This window comes from Tyto alba, unplaced genomic scaffold (assembly GCF_018691265.1).
Source record: "Tyto alba isolate M040663 unplaced genomic scaffold, T.alba_DEE_v4.0 Super-Scaffold_40, whole genome shotgun sequence".
Classification (NCBI taxonomy): Eukaryota; Metazoa; Chordata; class Aves; order Strigiformes; family Tytonidae; genus Tyto; species Tyto alba.
In genome coordinates, this window is record NW_024881316.1 from 13193936 (window position 1) to 13209075 (window position 15140).

General features: G+C 40.6%; 1 protein-coding gene across 2 annotated transcripts in view; it reads left to right on the forward strand.

The window, feature by feature from the left end:
- UBE3D (ubiquitin protein ligase E3D) overlaps positions 1-11074 on the forward strand; it is an 88886-nt gene extending 77812 nt beyond the window's left edge. For both annotated transcript variants that reach the window (XM_042803656.1, XM_042803659.1), the window contains one exon: positions 9961-11074. In XM_042803656.1, coding sequence (XP_042659590.1) covers positions 9961-9981 — 21 coding nt within the window. In that variant the 3' untranslated portion in view covers positions 9982-11074. The remainder of the gene's footprint in view (positions 1-9960) is intronic.
- Positions 11075-15140: the final 4066 nt, after the last annotated feature.

Genomic DNA, 15140 nt, shown 5'->3' on the forward strand with positions numbered 1-15140 from the left:
CGGTCTCACATCTGACATGCACCATACCTTCTCATCCTACTTATGAGACAGGTGATTTGATGATACCATTGAAGAGAGATTATACTGCCGCTTAGTTGGCCTTATTTATTCCCCCTGGAATTAGGTACAGTTTACTTGCTTCGTGGTCAATAAAATAAATCCATATATCTCTCTATCTCGACCTTTCTTTTAAAAGACATCAGGCTATGCATAGTGCCTCACTCAGGGGTTTTTTCAATTATTTTCTCATTGCTGAAATACTGTAAGAGCTGCAGTTGCTAGATACTAGAGCAGAAGCAGCACATCAGTCCTTTCCCTTTCTGGGGAAGATACAGCCGTTCATGGAAATTGTTGATGCTGGTCATCTGAAACAGATTCCCAAGAGTGCAGAGAAATCTAGTGGTACAAGAACTGCAAAAACACAGCAGAGCCATAGACTGACATGATTTCAGGAAATTTGCCTGGAGCAAATCCTGCTGTGGCAGCAGGCCCTGTGTGTGAAAGTGTGGAAAGGTGAGCTGTGCATTGGAGTGCCGGTCTTTGAAAGGGTGGCAAACACAGCCTTCTCTAATTCAGCCTTGTGCAACACCTTTCAGGGAAGCCAGAAAGTTTTTAGGAGCTGTGTTGTATGTTTCAGTTTGGTGTGCCAAGGATTAATTTTTTCACGTGCCTCTAGCTTTAGGATGCAGCTAGCACTGCTGTAAATTGACACAGCAGCTTGCAGTGCCTTGTTTGGTTTAGGTTAACGTGTCTCCCGACTGCCCGTACACATATGTGCTTAAACAAATGTCTTTTCTACAGCAGTTTATAACCACATGATGCAAAAAAAATATGCGATGCTCGGATTGCCTGATTAGTGTGAAGTCTGGCATGGTAATTACTACAGTAAAAACCAAATATCATCTGGTGTTGACTAAGAAAATCCTACATTTCATGAGTTTTGTAGCCTGGTTTGCTTTGGATCAGTAGTTGCAATGCAACATTAGTACTGAGTTCCACCCCTCACTGCAGTTTGCATTCAAGAGAGAAACTGTATTTAAGACTAACAAAAACAAATAATACTGCTGTTTCTGTGCCTGCCTTAATGATGGGTACCACAAGAAGTAATGTCTGCAGTGAAAATAAAAGTAGTATAGGCTAATGAGGAAGGCTTGGCAAAAGACAAAATAAAGCCATGAAGTTTTGGGGCTTCTGGTATCTAGATGAAAGAAACAAAAGATTAATAGCATTCTCAACTTAACCTGAAAAACACCAACCCAGAAAACCTTTTCCTTTTTTCACACAAAGAACTACTTAATCAAAAATGTAAAAAAAATATTGGTTGTCTTCATATAAAATAAACTCACGCAGAGATTTATTTTCTACTGGTTTTGCAGCTACTTATAGTTTTCCCTTTAAAGCTTGGGCAAGCATCAGCACACAACTGTTACTTTATCAAAGAAATAGCTTGCAGTGCACATGTGCAGCCTGAGACTTCGGAGGAATCTCTTGCTTTTACTCATTTATCTCTGACACATTTAAAATCCAGCTTCATTCTTATAAGAAATTAATATTTTTAGGAAGGATTAGTTGAAAGAATGCATACTGATTTATAGATGGGTTTCTTTTGTAAATCCTGAAAGGGCATTACCAGATTGAGAAGTCATATTTAAAAAAATAAATCCTTGCTTTCGTTACAATTAGTTCCACTAGCAATTGAGTGAAAGGAATCTAATTCTCTTTCTGCTTGGTTGTTTTGGTTATATTTCATATCTTCCCCAGCTTGGACAGAAGAAGAAAGTGATTTATCAGAGTGACATTCTCCTAATAAGTTTCTTCTTTCAATGAAGACTGGAAAGCCCACAGATCTACAGCCCCTTTCACACTGTACAGGAGGGGACTTGCCTTTCTATAGCCTTCTCCTGGAAGTGCCAGGGAATTTGGCCGTTTAGATGACAGGTCTACTGAAGCCAAGTTCCCCCCAGCCTCTGTTGCCACCTGTGTTCCTCTGCTTCTGTGGTAGTGTAGGACTGACCAAAAATATGTTTCCTGTAAGAACTTAGAGCTGCTTGAAAGAACTTCTCTTTGAGATGGAACATTCCTTGCGGATACATATGCTAAAGAATGACCTTGACCTCCTGTGGAGTGAGTGAAGTAAGAGTCCTTCACAAAATGTCCTCTCCTCCACACCCAAATCTGAGTCCCATAGGGGTTAGTGGGTCAGAATGCAAAGCTGCCATTCCATATACCCTTATTCTTCAACCCAATTTGCAGAGTTTTATCTTGTCAGGACAACATAGTTCCACAACCTGTGCTTCTGTTGACTTCATTATTGCCATCACCACATAGTCCTGTGCAGCACAGTGCTCCTGTGTTTCACTGTGAGAGTATTCTGGATATATTTTAGTTTCTGTCTCCACCGGAATTCAAGCATGATAGTGATAGTCATGAAGGCTTTTATACTGACCCTAGATTGTAGCTTCTCATTTGATTAAATATTTGAAACTCAGCTTGTCCAACTATATCTGTTTAGTCAATCTGTAGCATTATAGTATTGTTTTAGTGACCTTTTCAAGGGACTTGTATTCCTCTAGTGACATTTTTGTTTGAAATTGTTTGCTTTCCATAGTGAGATATTTAAGACTTAACCAGCCTAGTTGTGTGAAGCTCTGCTGCTATGAGCAGAGGCTGGTGGTTCCTTGGTTTGCTTAGTCCAAAAATGCCAAGGAAGGGTAATTCTATGAAACACTTTTTCATGTTCTGATGCATAATGAAAACTAGACTTCTCACTGCATGGCATTTAAAGCATGTTGGGAAACTTTCCCTGTCTGGGAGAACCTGAAACAATTGCTTTTGACATGATGTGGTGAGTGGCTGCCATTGATTGGCTTTAGAGAGGTTATTAGAGCAGCCAAGTCTACTTTCAAGAACTCCATGGCATAGGGGGAAACAGATACACAGTGTCATAATGTTCAGCTATTATCCCAAGAGTGTAGAAAAAAGAGAATTAAACATCCGTGTAACGGAGGGCAGCTCTGCAGGTGGAGTACAGCCAGGGAGTTTGCAGGCTATCAGGAGGCCATCTTAAAGCAAGTAAATCCTACACAGTCAAGGTGGGGACATCTCTGGCTCCTCCCATTCTTCTAGTAGTGAATATGCTGCCTTCCTCTTCAGTTTCCTCTGAAAATGCCTTTGCACTTCCCACGAGCAGCCTCAGAGATGTAGGGATTATATGCAACAGTTTGGTAGCACTCAGTCTAGAAAAGACAGCTGCCTTTTTATGGGTCTGTGGATTCAGTGGGGGCGAGTGTAAATATAGCTGTTAATGTTCTCTCACGTCTCTGCTCATCTAATGCCATCTGCTTTGTGTCCATTCATTCACACTGGTGCCAAAACATATTTCTGGAACAGGTTATTTGGGTATCAGCAGACTTGATCCCTAACTATTAGGTAAGAGTGAATATGTAAGCTGTGTAGTATGGGTAGGCAGATGAACTCTTAAGTTTTAATGTGGCTGTTTATAATAAGCCATTATCAATAGTTGCTAATCCACAGGGTAATGGTAACAGGTATAAGATGTTGCTGCTTCTGGTGGTGGTGCAGGAATGGGCAGAGCACTGTTGTGCCTCAGAGAAAGCAGTATTCCTTTGGCTCCTCTGTCCCTCATCAGCAGCTGTGGGAACACGAAACTTTGAGAAGAGTTTATCAGAAATCAGATATTTATAGAGCTGGGACCTAGACATGGTGCAGATGCTTTAATCCTCCCACTCCTTGATCTGTGTATATTTTACAGGAGTGAGAAATGTATCAGGCAGGATTATGGCCTTCTCTCTGTATTTATGCACGTTGTTGCTGTAATTACGCCAGAGCATTGTTAAATAGTGAGGGGTTTACATGTAGGCTCAGTTATACTCACAAAAACGTGTTTATATCATTTTCTCTGATTCTTTTTTCAAGGTAGAGGTGTATTCTATGTACAGGGCATCTTGATTGCACTATGATTACAACCACCCAAGCAGTTGTACTAGCTGTAATTATTAAGGCTTAAACCATAATATTTAGCACTAGCCATAGCTTTTGTGGCAGTACAATCCTCTATGTGAATTAGACTTTTGTCTGACACTTTGAGTATACGTTATCTTCCAAACCCATCTGTACGTGTGGAAAAAAACACTGTTCTCAGCTTTTCACTCGTTTCTACCATCCCTTAGTCTCTCCCCTCTGATCTGCCAGCAGAATTGTTTGTGCAAGCCCTCCCTTTTTTCTGGTGTAAATGAGTCTGATTAGCGCAGACCGGAGTTTTTTAACCAGTCTGCTTTTACCAGATGCTAGGTAGAAGGCTTGAAATGGTGTTTCGTGGGGAGAGAGGAACAGTAACTTGTGTCAGAGGGATACCATTGAGCCTGTGAAGTTAAAGTCTTCCCCCGGAGCAGCTGGATCTAGGAGCAGAGGTCTGCCCACAGCTGTCCATGTCTTTTTGGTAAGGTCGTTCCCTTCCTGTGCACATGTTTGGCATGGCATTGATTACCTGTCAGCCTTGAGTCGAAATGAATACAGCATTTGATGTTGATTGTAGGATGTAGCCTCATTGGTGTATAATCAACGTTTCCTCTTCAATTATTCAATCACGCCTGATTTCACACTAGCACATGTGAAAGATTAAAGCATGGGTATGTTTATGTGTAGATTGTCTGCTAGAGTATAAGTTGTGTTCTTCTAAAAAACAATGTGGCATTGTGAACTGTGTGTGGTAGTGTTTAAAAATTGGTGTAATATTCAAAGAAAGCAGTAACATGTTTTTTATGCATTGAAGCTTCAGTTTTCAGCCTGGTGGTGGAGTTCTGTTCTTTGTTCTGCAATGAAAAAGCAAAACCAGAGCAGTCATATCTTGGGAAGCATTTGTAGGTTTAAGAAAAACTGAAACTGAAGCATCTGTAACTACTTTCAAACCACTGTTTTCCTTTATAATTATGCAGGAGTAAACAGAAGTACAATTCTCTCTAATGCTGAAGAGAAATTCTCTAGTACATTTTCTATCTACTTTTGGTTAGTTCCTGGGAGAGACATAGGTATTAGAAATTCTGTGTCCTCAGCTTTGAGAAACATACACAGAGATCTTTATTTATGCATGATTCACCTGGTCTTCTTTAAAGAGAGTACAAACATAAGAACAGTTTAAAAGTTTGTGTTAGAACATGGGAATGCATATTTTGGCATACAGCTTGTTTTCCTGCTTTGTTGAAATAAGGATCTGTCTTCATTTCTGGTTCTTGCAGCTGATTGAAAGATTGAACTGGTTTTCCTTTACTTAACTGAGAAAATAATTTTCTTTTGATGCTGTGTTTCCTCTATCTGTTGTCAGCTCCACAAGACAGACTGTATACACTGTATTTGCAGATTGCATTTCTTTAAAATATATTGTTTAGTTGCCTCTAGTCATACCGTCTGCTTCTCTTACAGCAGTCATCTGCTCTGCCTGCTTATCCAGTGTTACCCCTTGGGCAGAAGATATTTCTTTCCAGAAGCTTCTGCCGTCTGGAACTGCCTTCTTTTATGTTCCTAGTTCATTAGGTCTCCATAGCTTTTAAAATATTTTCAGAAATTACAGCTTTTTTCTTTCACCGGTTACTGCTCAGTGTTTGGCTCTGTGATTGGACACTTAATTCATTAGGAGATACCTTTGCCCCACTGTTTCCATGCAATTTTTATCATAGGAAGTCAGGAAAATGCTTTGAGTCACAGCTTGATGAAACCACAGAACCACACACACAGATCCACAGAACGGTTTGGGTTGGAAGGGACCTTAAAGATCATCTGGTCAAGCTCCCCTGCCCTGGGCAGGGCCCCCTTCCCCCAGCCCAGGGGGCTCCCAGCCCCGTCCAACCTGGCCTTGAACCCTTCCAGGGAGGGGGCAGCCACAGCTGCTCTGGGCACCCTGGGCCAGCGCCTCACCACCCTCTTCATAAACAATTTCTTCCTTATGTCCAATCTAAACCAACACTCTATAAAATAAAATGTTATTAGAGAGTTTAAGAAAGAGTGAAGCCTATAACCCCCTAACTACCCTTTTCCTACTGAGGAGGAATATTGCCAGCTTCTGTTTTTGTAGCTTATAGTTAAAAGTGTTTCCACCAGCATAGTGCTGCTCTTTCACTCGCCTGTGTGTGTAGGTACAAAACTGTTGCAGACTGGCTGAGGCTGGAGGGCACTTCTAGAGACTGCCCCATCCAACCCCACCGCTCAGTCAGCCAGAGCCGGGGGCCCTTGGCTGTCTCCAGTCTGGTTTGGAATGTGCAAAAGACAGATGGAGATTGCACAACTTGTCTGGGCAACCTGTTGCAAAGTTTGGTCACATAAGTACGTTCTCTGTGAGGATGCTTATGTCAGTCCTCAGTACCATTCCTTTGTAGTCTGGAGTATGCTTAACAGTTTGACATTTTTCATTTTCCCATTTTCCTGGGAGAGCTAAGAGAGCACAATTTCTAGAATTGAACATCACATCCTGGATTTCTTAACTTGCCCTGGCTCCGTAAGCTTTTGGCAAAGTTGTTGCTGATTTATCGTTTACAGAAAAAGTGAGTTTGTAAGATACATCATTTGTATGTCTGTGGTGTTCTGCTGCTCCTTCTGTATTCATATCTTTTAAAATGCTTGAAATTGTGGAGTTTATATTTGTTCACTATGCAGCGGTCTTAGCAGCTTCTGGCTCTGTGGAAGCTAATGGGGTGGAGTGCTGAGATTCACTTGATACTCTGAGATAGAGTAAGATTATCATCTGCAGAAATAATTGAGAGAAAATGAAAAAACAGTTTCTCCTGTCATAGAAGTAAGGGTGCTAGAGTATAAAAATCGGTTCTTAATGATGGTTTAATATTAGCTATCCTGAGTGCTTTAAGAAAGGGACAGTGTGCTGAGGTAAGGTCAATAAAAAATCCTTGAATAAACTGATTAGAGAAATGAATTTTATCCTGAATTTAGTGATAAACCTTAGATCAGATAGATGTTCGGCACATTATTTTTCTTTCAAAGTACACTAGTAGCAGTGAAATACTGGATTTGCAGACTTTGCTGAAAAAGTTGCTACTAGAGCTGGAAGAGGCCAGTAGTTGTCTTGTGGAGGAAGTATCCTAATAGATGGAGAACTCAGGAAGAGCCAGTTAGTCCCACTTTCCCAACCTATAGTAATTAATTTATTATGCTGAATATATAGTTTATTGCTGATTAGAGATCCAAAAGCATCTACAGTAACAGTTATGATAAAGAAATATTTTATATGCTTTGCATTGAACTTTGGATAAGGTAGAACTTCCTAAGTGTTTTAGTTTCAGTTGGCTTTGCTCTCAAACATCTTCATGTGTTGCAGGTGTTTTTTCAACAGCTTATGATTTCCATGTGTTACCCCTTTTTTTGTTGGCCATGTCAACTGTAGGGATGATCTAATGTGCTCTTTCTATTCACATTAGTAGTAAATATAAATACAGGCGGTGATAAATGATTTCTTTTGATTTTTTCAATTTATTGGGCAGTGGGGGAGCCTGGCAGTCTAGGGAAACATGTTACAACTAATCCTCTCAAAGGAGTGAAAAAGTGTATTTCATGCATTACAAAATATAGCAAGTAGTCAAATTAAACAAATATATCCAATCTAATGATACCTCAAAACTGTGTATCAAATGAGCTTGCAATCTCGGGTACAAAAATCTGCTTAACATTTTGAGTCTTGTATATTGAGATGGTTATTGCTTTTCTTGATTTTTCTTTTTCTTCCTTGCAATGCAAGGACAAATTGCTCAACTTGTTAAACTCAATGTGAGTTTTGTCTTTGACTTAATTGGTGCTAGGATTTCATCCCTAGCCTGTGTTACATATGACTCTTCTGCATAGGTAGGATTTTACATTTGCTATTAATTATGCATCTGCCTCTGTTCATCTGAGTGACTAAATTATGAGAAAAGAGACAGTCATTTTGATTTCCCTTTTATTTGATGTCTTTGAGGGTGGGAGTCTGGCCTGGTGGATAAATTTCCCTACATCATGAGTACTCTCTAGCTTTCACAAAATCCTTTGGTTGAGCTGACAGAAATGTTTTTGATGTAGCAATTTACTCTTGGAAAATGCTGTTTGAAGTGAATGAAAACACTCAGTGGGAATATGTCGGTGTGATGAGATTTTCATGGGAAAGCAGGCAGACTTCCACCATGGCCAGCTGGCTATTTGCTGGCCAGCTTTGCTTACAGACAATTCTGAAAATTTATGTTCTACATGAAAATTCTTGTTTCTGAATTTAGTTCCACTTTTGAAGAAGAAAAGAATGATTCAGAAATGTGGAAGCTTCTGGGGATCTCAGTAGTATCTGTACAAACCGTCCCATGTAGTGAAATTGCAGCTTTCTAATGGGTTACTGCTGTTTGTGTTGAAGTAGTAAAAGAGATGTTCAGGAAGTGAGATCACTTGATTTTTTCCAGTCTTAACCAAGAATTGCTATTGTCATGTCCAAATTAATGACTCGTAGTCATGTTATTTTAGACTTGAATCCTTCGTATGAATGATTTTCTGAGAAGCCTCTTAGATGTGTTAAAACTTGCCTAACTTTTGCATCCTCTGTAGCAGACATATAACTCTCTCTTAAACATTCTTTGGGCATAGAATCCAAAATAAATGGTTTTGCTCTGTTTTGCCCTCTGTTCTGAATACTCAGTGATATTTTATGCTTTAAATCAATTCCTTCTGGTTGGTCATGCTTCAAGTATTTTTTGCTCACAGTATCAAGTAGAGTGGTGATTGAGGGTCAGCTCTGAAAATCCAAAGTAGTAATTGTTGGTAATTTGAATCTTCACTCAAGTGACTGTTGAAAGATCTTGGAGAGAAAAAAGGGGAAGTATATGTCTCAAATGTTTTTTTCTTCTGTGTTTTCCATGGAGTAGGAGAAAAAGGTTATATTTTCAGAAGACTATTGCGTAACCTGGTAGTATGTTTGTGGTTTTTTTTTTTTTTTTCTTTTTGTCCTCCTGTGGTGGCATCTGTCCACCTTTTTTTTCTGTCCCTGTGATCAGCAAATTTCCCAGTTGCATATCTGAAACAATCTGCTTGACAGATGAGAATCTGGACATGGGATTGTGTTTCCAGTCAGCTAACAACTTTCTGAGTTAGTATCCTGCAGATTCCGATGAAGACTAAACAAAAACAAAGCCACGCAGGAGAAACTGCTGCATGCATGTGACCAAGAACAAATCAGTTAGAACACCAGAAATCCTGTCGATCTCTTCTATTTGATAGATCACCTTCCCTCTAAATAGGTGTTAGATGTGACAGTCCACTTAGTGCACTAAAAAGAAGAGGTATATAATTTGCTATCTTCTGATCATGTTCAAGTAATTGTCTTCTCCCCAGAGCAGGATTTTGGTTTCTGGTCATTTTAAAACGTAAGGTCATTTTAAAACGTTTCTGGTCATTTTAAAACGTTTTTTTTCTTTATGACTTTGGACTTTTCATCAGAACTTTTCATCCTGGCTTTGGTAATGGGATTTCACTTACAACAGCAGCACTGTTCAAACAAGCTGATATTTGGGCAAAACTGGGAATGTAACAAAGATTTAGTCTAAGCTAGTTTCAAAATACTGTCAAATAGCATTTTAAGTTAGACAGGATGAACACCTTGTGCTTTGTTATTCTTGGAAGAAAAAGGGTTTTGATATGTAGTTCAGCAATAAGTGAAGTGCAGAGCTTGGGCAAAATAGTAAGCTTGGGAATTTTTAGGAGATGTGTATTAGGTAGAAAAGTAGTGGGACAGTAACAGTGCTCTCAAATACAGCCTCTGCTCTCTCATGTTGTACAGCCTCTGCTCTCTCATTATGTTAGTGTGGGGGATTTTTAAGTTAAAAGATGATTATAATATGTAATTTCAGTTAATAGAATGAAACATATTTGTTTTATCTTCAGTGTTGAGACTAATAACAGTATTGTTTTTGCATCCATTTACAGGTTGCCTTTTTGAAGATGTGAAGAAGATGCAGATACCTGTGTCGAAAAAGTTCTCAAATTCATTTTCAGCAGAAATATACAGATAACTTCTGATGATGTGACTTCTAGAAAAAAAATCCACTGGCAATACAAAACAAAATAGTGATGTGGTGTGTATTCCTCATATCTGGATGCATTTCAGAACCAAAGACAGAGTTAGATTTTGTGTCCAGTATGTTCTTAGATGTCATTCTAAGAGTGACTTACCTGTCACTTCTGTCACATCCAGCTGGCATGGCTGTTATGATCTCTTCATTGCCAAAAAGAAATTATCTATGTATCTTAATACTTCTTTTATCAGATAGTGTTTGATAGTGACCTGTATGTCCTTAGAAAAATTCACAACTGGTGGCAAAGAGAGGTCTTAAAATATTTAATGTCATGGATACTAACATAAGTTCTTTACTTTCTTTGTTTTGATAAAGTAACAGATCCAGCTTTAAAATATAAAATCTGTTTTTTGTCAAACTTACATGTTTATCATGTATATTGTTTCTACATTAAGGTTTACCTTCCTTCTTGAGGGAGAAGGAAGACAATTTCTGTATTCCTACACCTCATGTAGAATTTTCTTAAATTTATAGTGGTTTGGAGAATCAAGGTTTTATGGTTACTTGGAATAATTAAAAAAAAAAAAAAAGGAGGGAGCCTGCTTATGTAGGCTGACTTTTTCAAAGTCCATCTTTAAACTCTTAAAATACAAAGGTGATACCTTGTTGGAAAACAGCAATATTTTAGGAGAATGGATGCTGGAGGGAATAATCTTGTTAGAGGAGTTCTTTGAAAATTCCTCTATTTTGAGGAAAGTTAACATGCCTTTTACTCATGAAATGATCATAATGTGGAAAGTGACACCTTCTCTGGGTTTTATACATCCAGACACAAATAGCTGAGGCCTCCCAGAACCCAGTCTGGATATCATTTTATTTTTCTATGATTATTTTAGTTTTCAGTATTGTAGGAAAATCAAAAATGTTGAGTTTCATATTCAGGAACTAAATTATCTGCCTCCAAGATATTTTATCTATGCACCAATGTTTAGTCATTTTACGAATAAAATATATTTTCTAAATCAGTTTACTGTTTATTCTGCTTAATTTCTGTGACAGTTTCAGCTTCCCAGAATATGACTGAGCAGTTTGCAGATGGAAGACGTTCATATCACACAGAACTAGTCCAACTTTGAAATCTTTTCCAGCCTATTTAAGTGAACCCTGTTATGGTTTTGCATGTATGGAGCAATCTTAGGTCAGAGAATGTTTATGCTTTTGAGGTTCAATCTCTGTTATGTCCTGCCTCATTTGGTATTGTGGCCATAAAGTGTTCATCTGGTAACATACATGGTTGCAGAATGATAAGTTCAGACATTTCACTGGGAGTATTTTTTGGAGAAAAAACCCTTCTGGAGATGAAAGATGATCAACCCCATCTGCCTGGTCTATCACTCACCTGTGGGAGCTAATGACTCCAGTCATTCTGCTATGGTGTCAGTGCTGCAGCTGCCTTGGGAAGCAAATCCTGACAGAGTGCTAAGCCTAGTGTGTACACTTTAAATGTTAAACTTTTTAGGAGCTTGTCCGCTGCCCTTATATGCTTAAAGCTTTTCCTTATCCCGTTTTTACCCTATACATTTGTGAACTGGGTCTGGATACGTTTGTGAACTGGGTCTCTCTGGGGTGGAGTTAACATTCTTCACAGCTACCCATATGGTGATGTGGATTTGTGGCTTCAACAGTCCTGGTAGCACAGCAGTGTTTTGACTATAGCTGAACCTTCTGTTTTATTTCCCACTCTGCCCCTTCCTCCCCACAGTGAATAGGCTGATGGTGTGCAAAAAGTTAGGACAGGGGGATGCAGCGGGGACAGCTGACCTGAATTGGCCAAAGGGATATTCTGTACCATACAGCATCATGCACAGCAGTAAAAGCTGGGGGAAGAGGGGCGTCTTCCAAGGTGGTGGTTGCTCGGACAATAGCTGGGCATTGCTCTGCTTGTGGGAGGTGATGAGTTATTGCTATGCATCACTTGGGTTTTTTGTTTTTTCTGTTTCCTTCACTTATTAAACTGTCTTTCTCTCGACCCACAAGTTTCCTTGCTTTTGCTCTTCCTGTTCTCTGCCTCATCACGCTGGTGGAGGAATGGGGTGGGGGGTGGAGGGAGTGTGAGTGAGCAGCTGGGTGGGTGCATATCTGCTATCCAGGCTCAGCCCACCACAACTGGAAGCAGTTGTGAAGTCCCCAAAAGAAAAAGAATAAATCTTTCTGTTCCAGCAGCCCTCCAACTTGGGGACATATTCCCTTCCCCAGGTTCCCAATGGCCACAGTTGCCTGTCCGTATCTGTACAAGGGACGGGGCAATTTGACGTGCTTAGTGTCATGTTTCCCTTTCTGTGGTTCTAGCTGTGAGACCTCCATTAACATTTAACCATTGACGTTATGTGGAAAACACCTCGCCACATATGATAATATATAAATGCCTCAGACAGATTTCCATTTGAAAATAGATTTCTTTGGCCATGTTCAGAAAAAAGTTTTTGATACTTTCCCAGGTACCAGGCAATACATTATTCAGAACTCCTGTTTCTGAAGACAATGTTCTCTGCTTTTTTTTTTTCCCCTCCTCTTTCTTATGTGTTCTTTCCTATTGAGCCAGATGTGGATTTGGGGTGTGACAGCTTCATTTGACACTTTCTTGCATTCTAGCTGCTTTATAAATGTCGTGGTTTGGGCCTGGTTGGCAGCCAACCGCAGTGCAGCAGCTCTCTCTCCCCCTCCGGCAATGAGAAGGGACAGAGAGCCAGGCTTGGGGTCCGAGATAGGACTGGGATGGGGAAAAAATTCCCCTTTATGGTCACAAGCAAAAGGCAGACTTGTTAGGGGAAGAAAAAAAGAACATACATTTATTACAGACACTAACAACACATAACAGAGTAGGACAGTGAGAAGCATTGCCACATCTTGAGAACACCTTCCCCCCACCCCTCCCTTCTTCCCGGGCTCAGCTCTGCTCCCGATATCTCTACCTCCTCCCCCAGTGGCGCAGGGGCAGGGAATGGGGGGTGCAGTCAGTGCTGCCACTTTCTTCATCTTTGGTGAGGGGAGTGTCTGGAACTTGTTCCTCCTGCTCCGTCGTGGTCCCCCTCTCACAGGAGACAGTCCTCCACAAACTTTCTCCGACATGAGTTCCTCCCATGGGCCGCAGCGTTCCCCACACTGCTCCGTCATGGGTCACTAACTTCCTCCGACTGGATTCCCTCCCACGGCTGCAGCCCTTCCCGAGCTGCTCCAGCGTGGGACTCCCCCGTGTGCTGCAATCCTCCCAGCACTGAATTACAGCAGCGGGGCTGCCTTTTCCCACGAGACCCCGGCCTTCTTCGGGCACAGAACCTTGATTATCTGAGCAGGAGCCACAGGCCATAAATCAATGTCTGCTCCACCGTAGATCTTCATGGGTGGCAGGGGGGGCCGCCCTGCTGTCTCCCCACAGGACACAGGAGGGTCTCTGCTCCGGCACACCTCCCCCCTCCTTTCTTCCTCCGTTCCTCCACTGACCTTGGTGTTCATGCAGCTGCAGCAACTCCTCCTCACAAGTCCCACTGCCCGTCACCACGTCCCTTCTTAAATACGTTATCGCAGAGGCGCAGCCGATCGGCTCAATTTCCCAAACAGAAGTGGAGCTGGTATGGAGCTGGGGGAGCTTCGAGAAGCTTCTCACAGGGGGCCGCCCTGATAGCCCCCTCCCCTGCCACCAAAAAACTCCACCACTCACTCAACCCAGAACAATAAAGCAAAACTTGGCCATTTTTTCAGGATTCTCTTAGCAGTAAACCATAGGCTCTCATAAACAATGGACTTGGATTCAGAAAACCTGTTGAGTTCCACTCAAGGCTCCTTCCTTGACCTTTTGTCTATCAATGCTCTTGCCTCCTTTTTTCTGATGAATAGAATGATGCCATTTGCTTGTTGACATCAGCATTTTGAAAAGTTGTGCAAGTACAATTAGTTATTGTGTTATTTTCTTAGCATCCAGAATTAGTAGTACGTTTAAATACCATGTTGGGATACATCCATAACAGAAAGCTTGTTGAGTTTTGAAATGTGCAGACAGTATCTCCATGCAGATGGAAAAGTGTGCACCAAGATAGGAGTTGGCTTAGAATTTGTGTTATTAGAAAATGTTTGGTCCTTCTTATCCTTTGCCCTCTCTCCCCAGCATTTGTTATCTGTTACAGTCTGCATTTTTCACTGCAGAAAGTGTCTTAATTTTTGCTTCCTAAAGCGCCAAGCACACTGTTAGTCTTAGAGTAATAATAATAAATCAGCAATGACGCTAAGAAGTCCCCGACTCACATTAACTTAGATAGATGTGCATCCTTTCCTAATGTGCAGTTTCCAAATAGTGTACGGCAACAAGAAGATATTAAAAATGTCAGCTTTAATTCTCATATGCTATTGGGTTATAAAGATGGCTCTTGGTGTGGTGCAGAAAACATGCCTATCTGTCAGATCAGTACGGTTGTCTCCATTAGCAACAACAGTGAACAATATTGTTTCTGTCATTAATGGGTCACAGGGCGATTATATTAGCGTAGGGCTTGTTCCTTCTTTTAAACAAGTTTGGTCATTTAACTGGGATAGTTAAAATGGCATACCAAATTAAGTCCCAGTGGGGTTATTTTAATTCTGTAATTAGGGTAGCTTTCTAGCTTAGTTTAAATCCCTGCTAGAGTAGGTTAGGATAAACTGAATCATTGTAACAAACGGGTTGACTGGGGAGCTGTACTGGTATTACACAATGAGTTGAAGGGCAAGCTCTAGCTTACCTATGTTTTACTTTTCTGTGTAGATAAACTGTTATATATGGGAGGAACTTTAATTAAAATTTACAATTGATGTTTCTGCATTCAAACATTCTGGGTTTAGATGCAAATGCTTTTCAGTAATTTTCTTTCTGTTTTGCTGCCTTCCTTTTCATTCCTCCACAACATCGCTCTGTGGTTTCAATTTTAGACTTTGCATCCTTTCATTTCTCTCGTAGCCGACTGTGCTTCATTATAAATGACATGTAACTTGTTTGAGGTGCTGCATTAGCTCATCTGCCTCATTCCTTTTGGTTTTCCTCCACAGGTTTTCTTACTACCG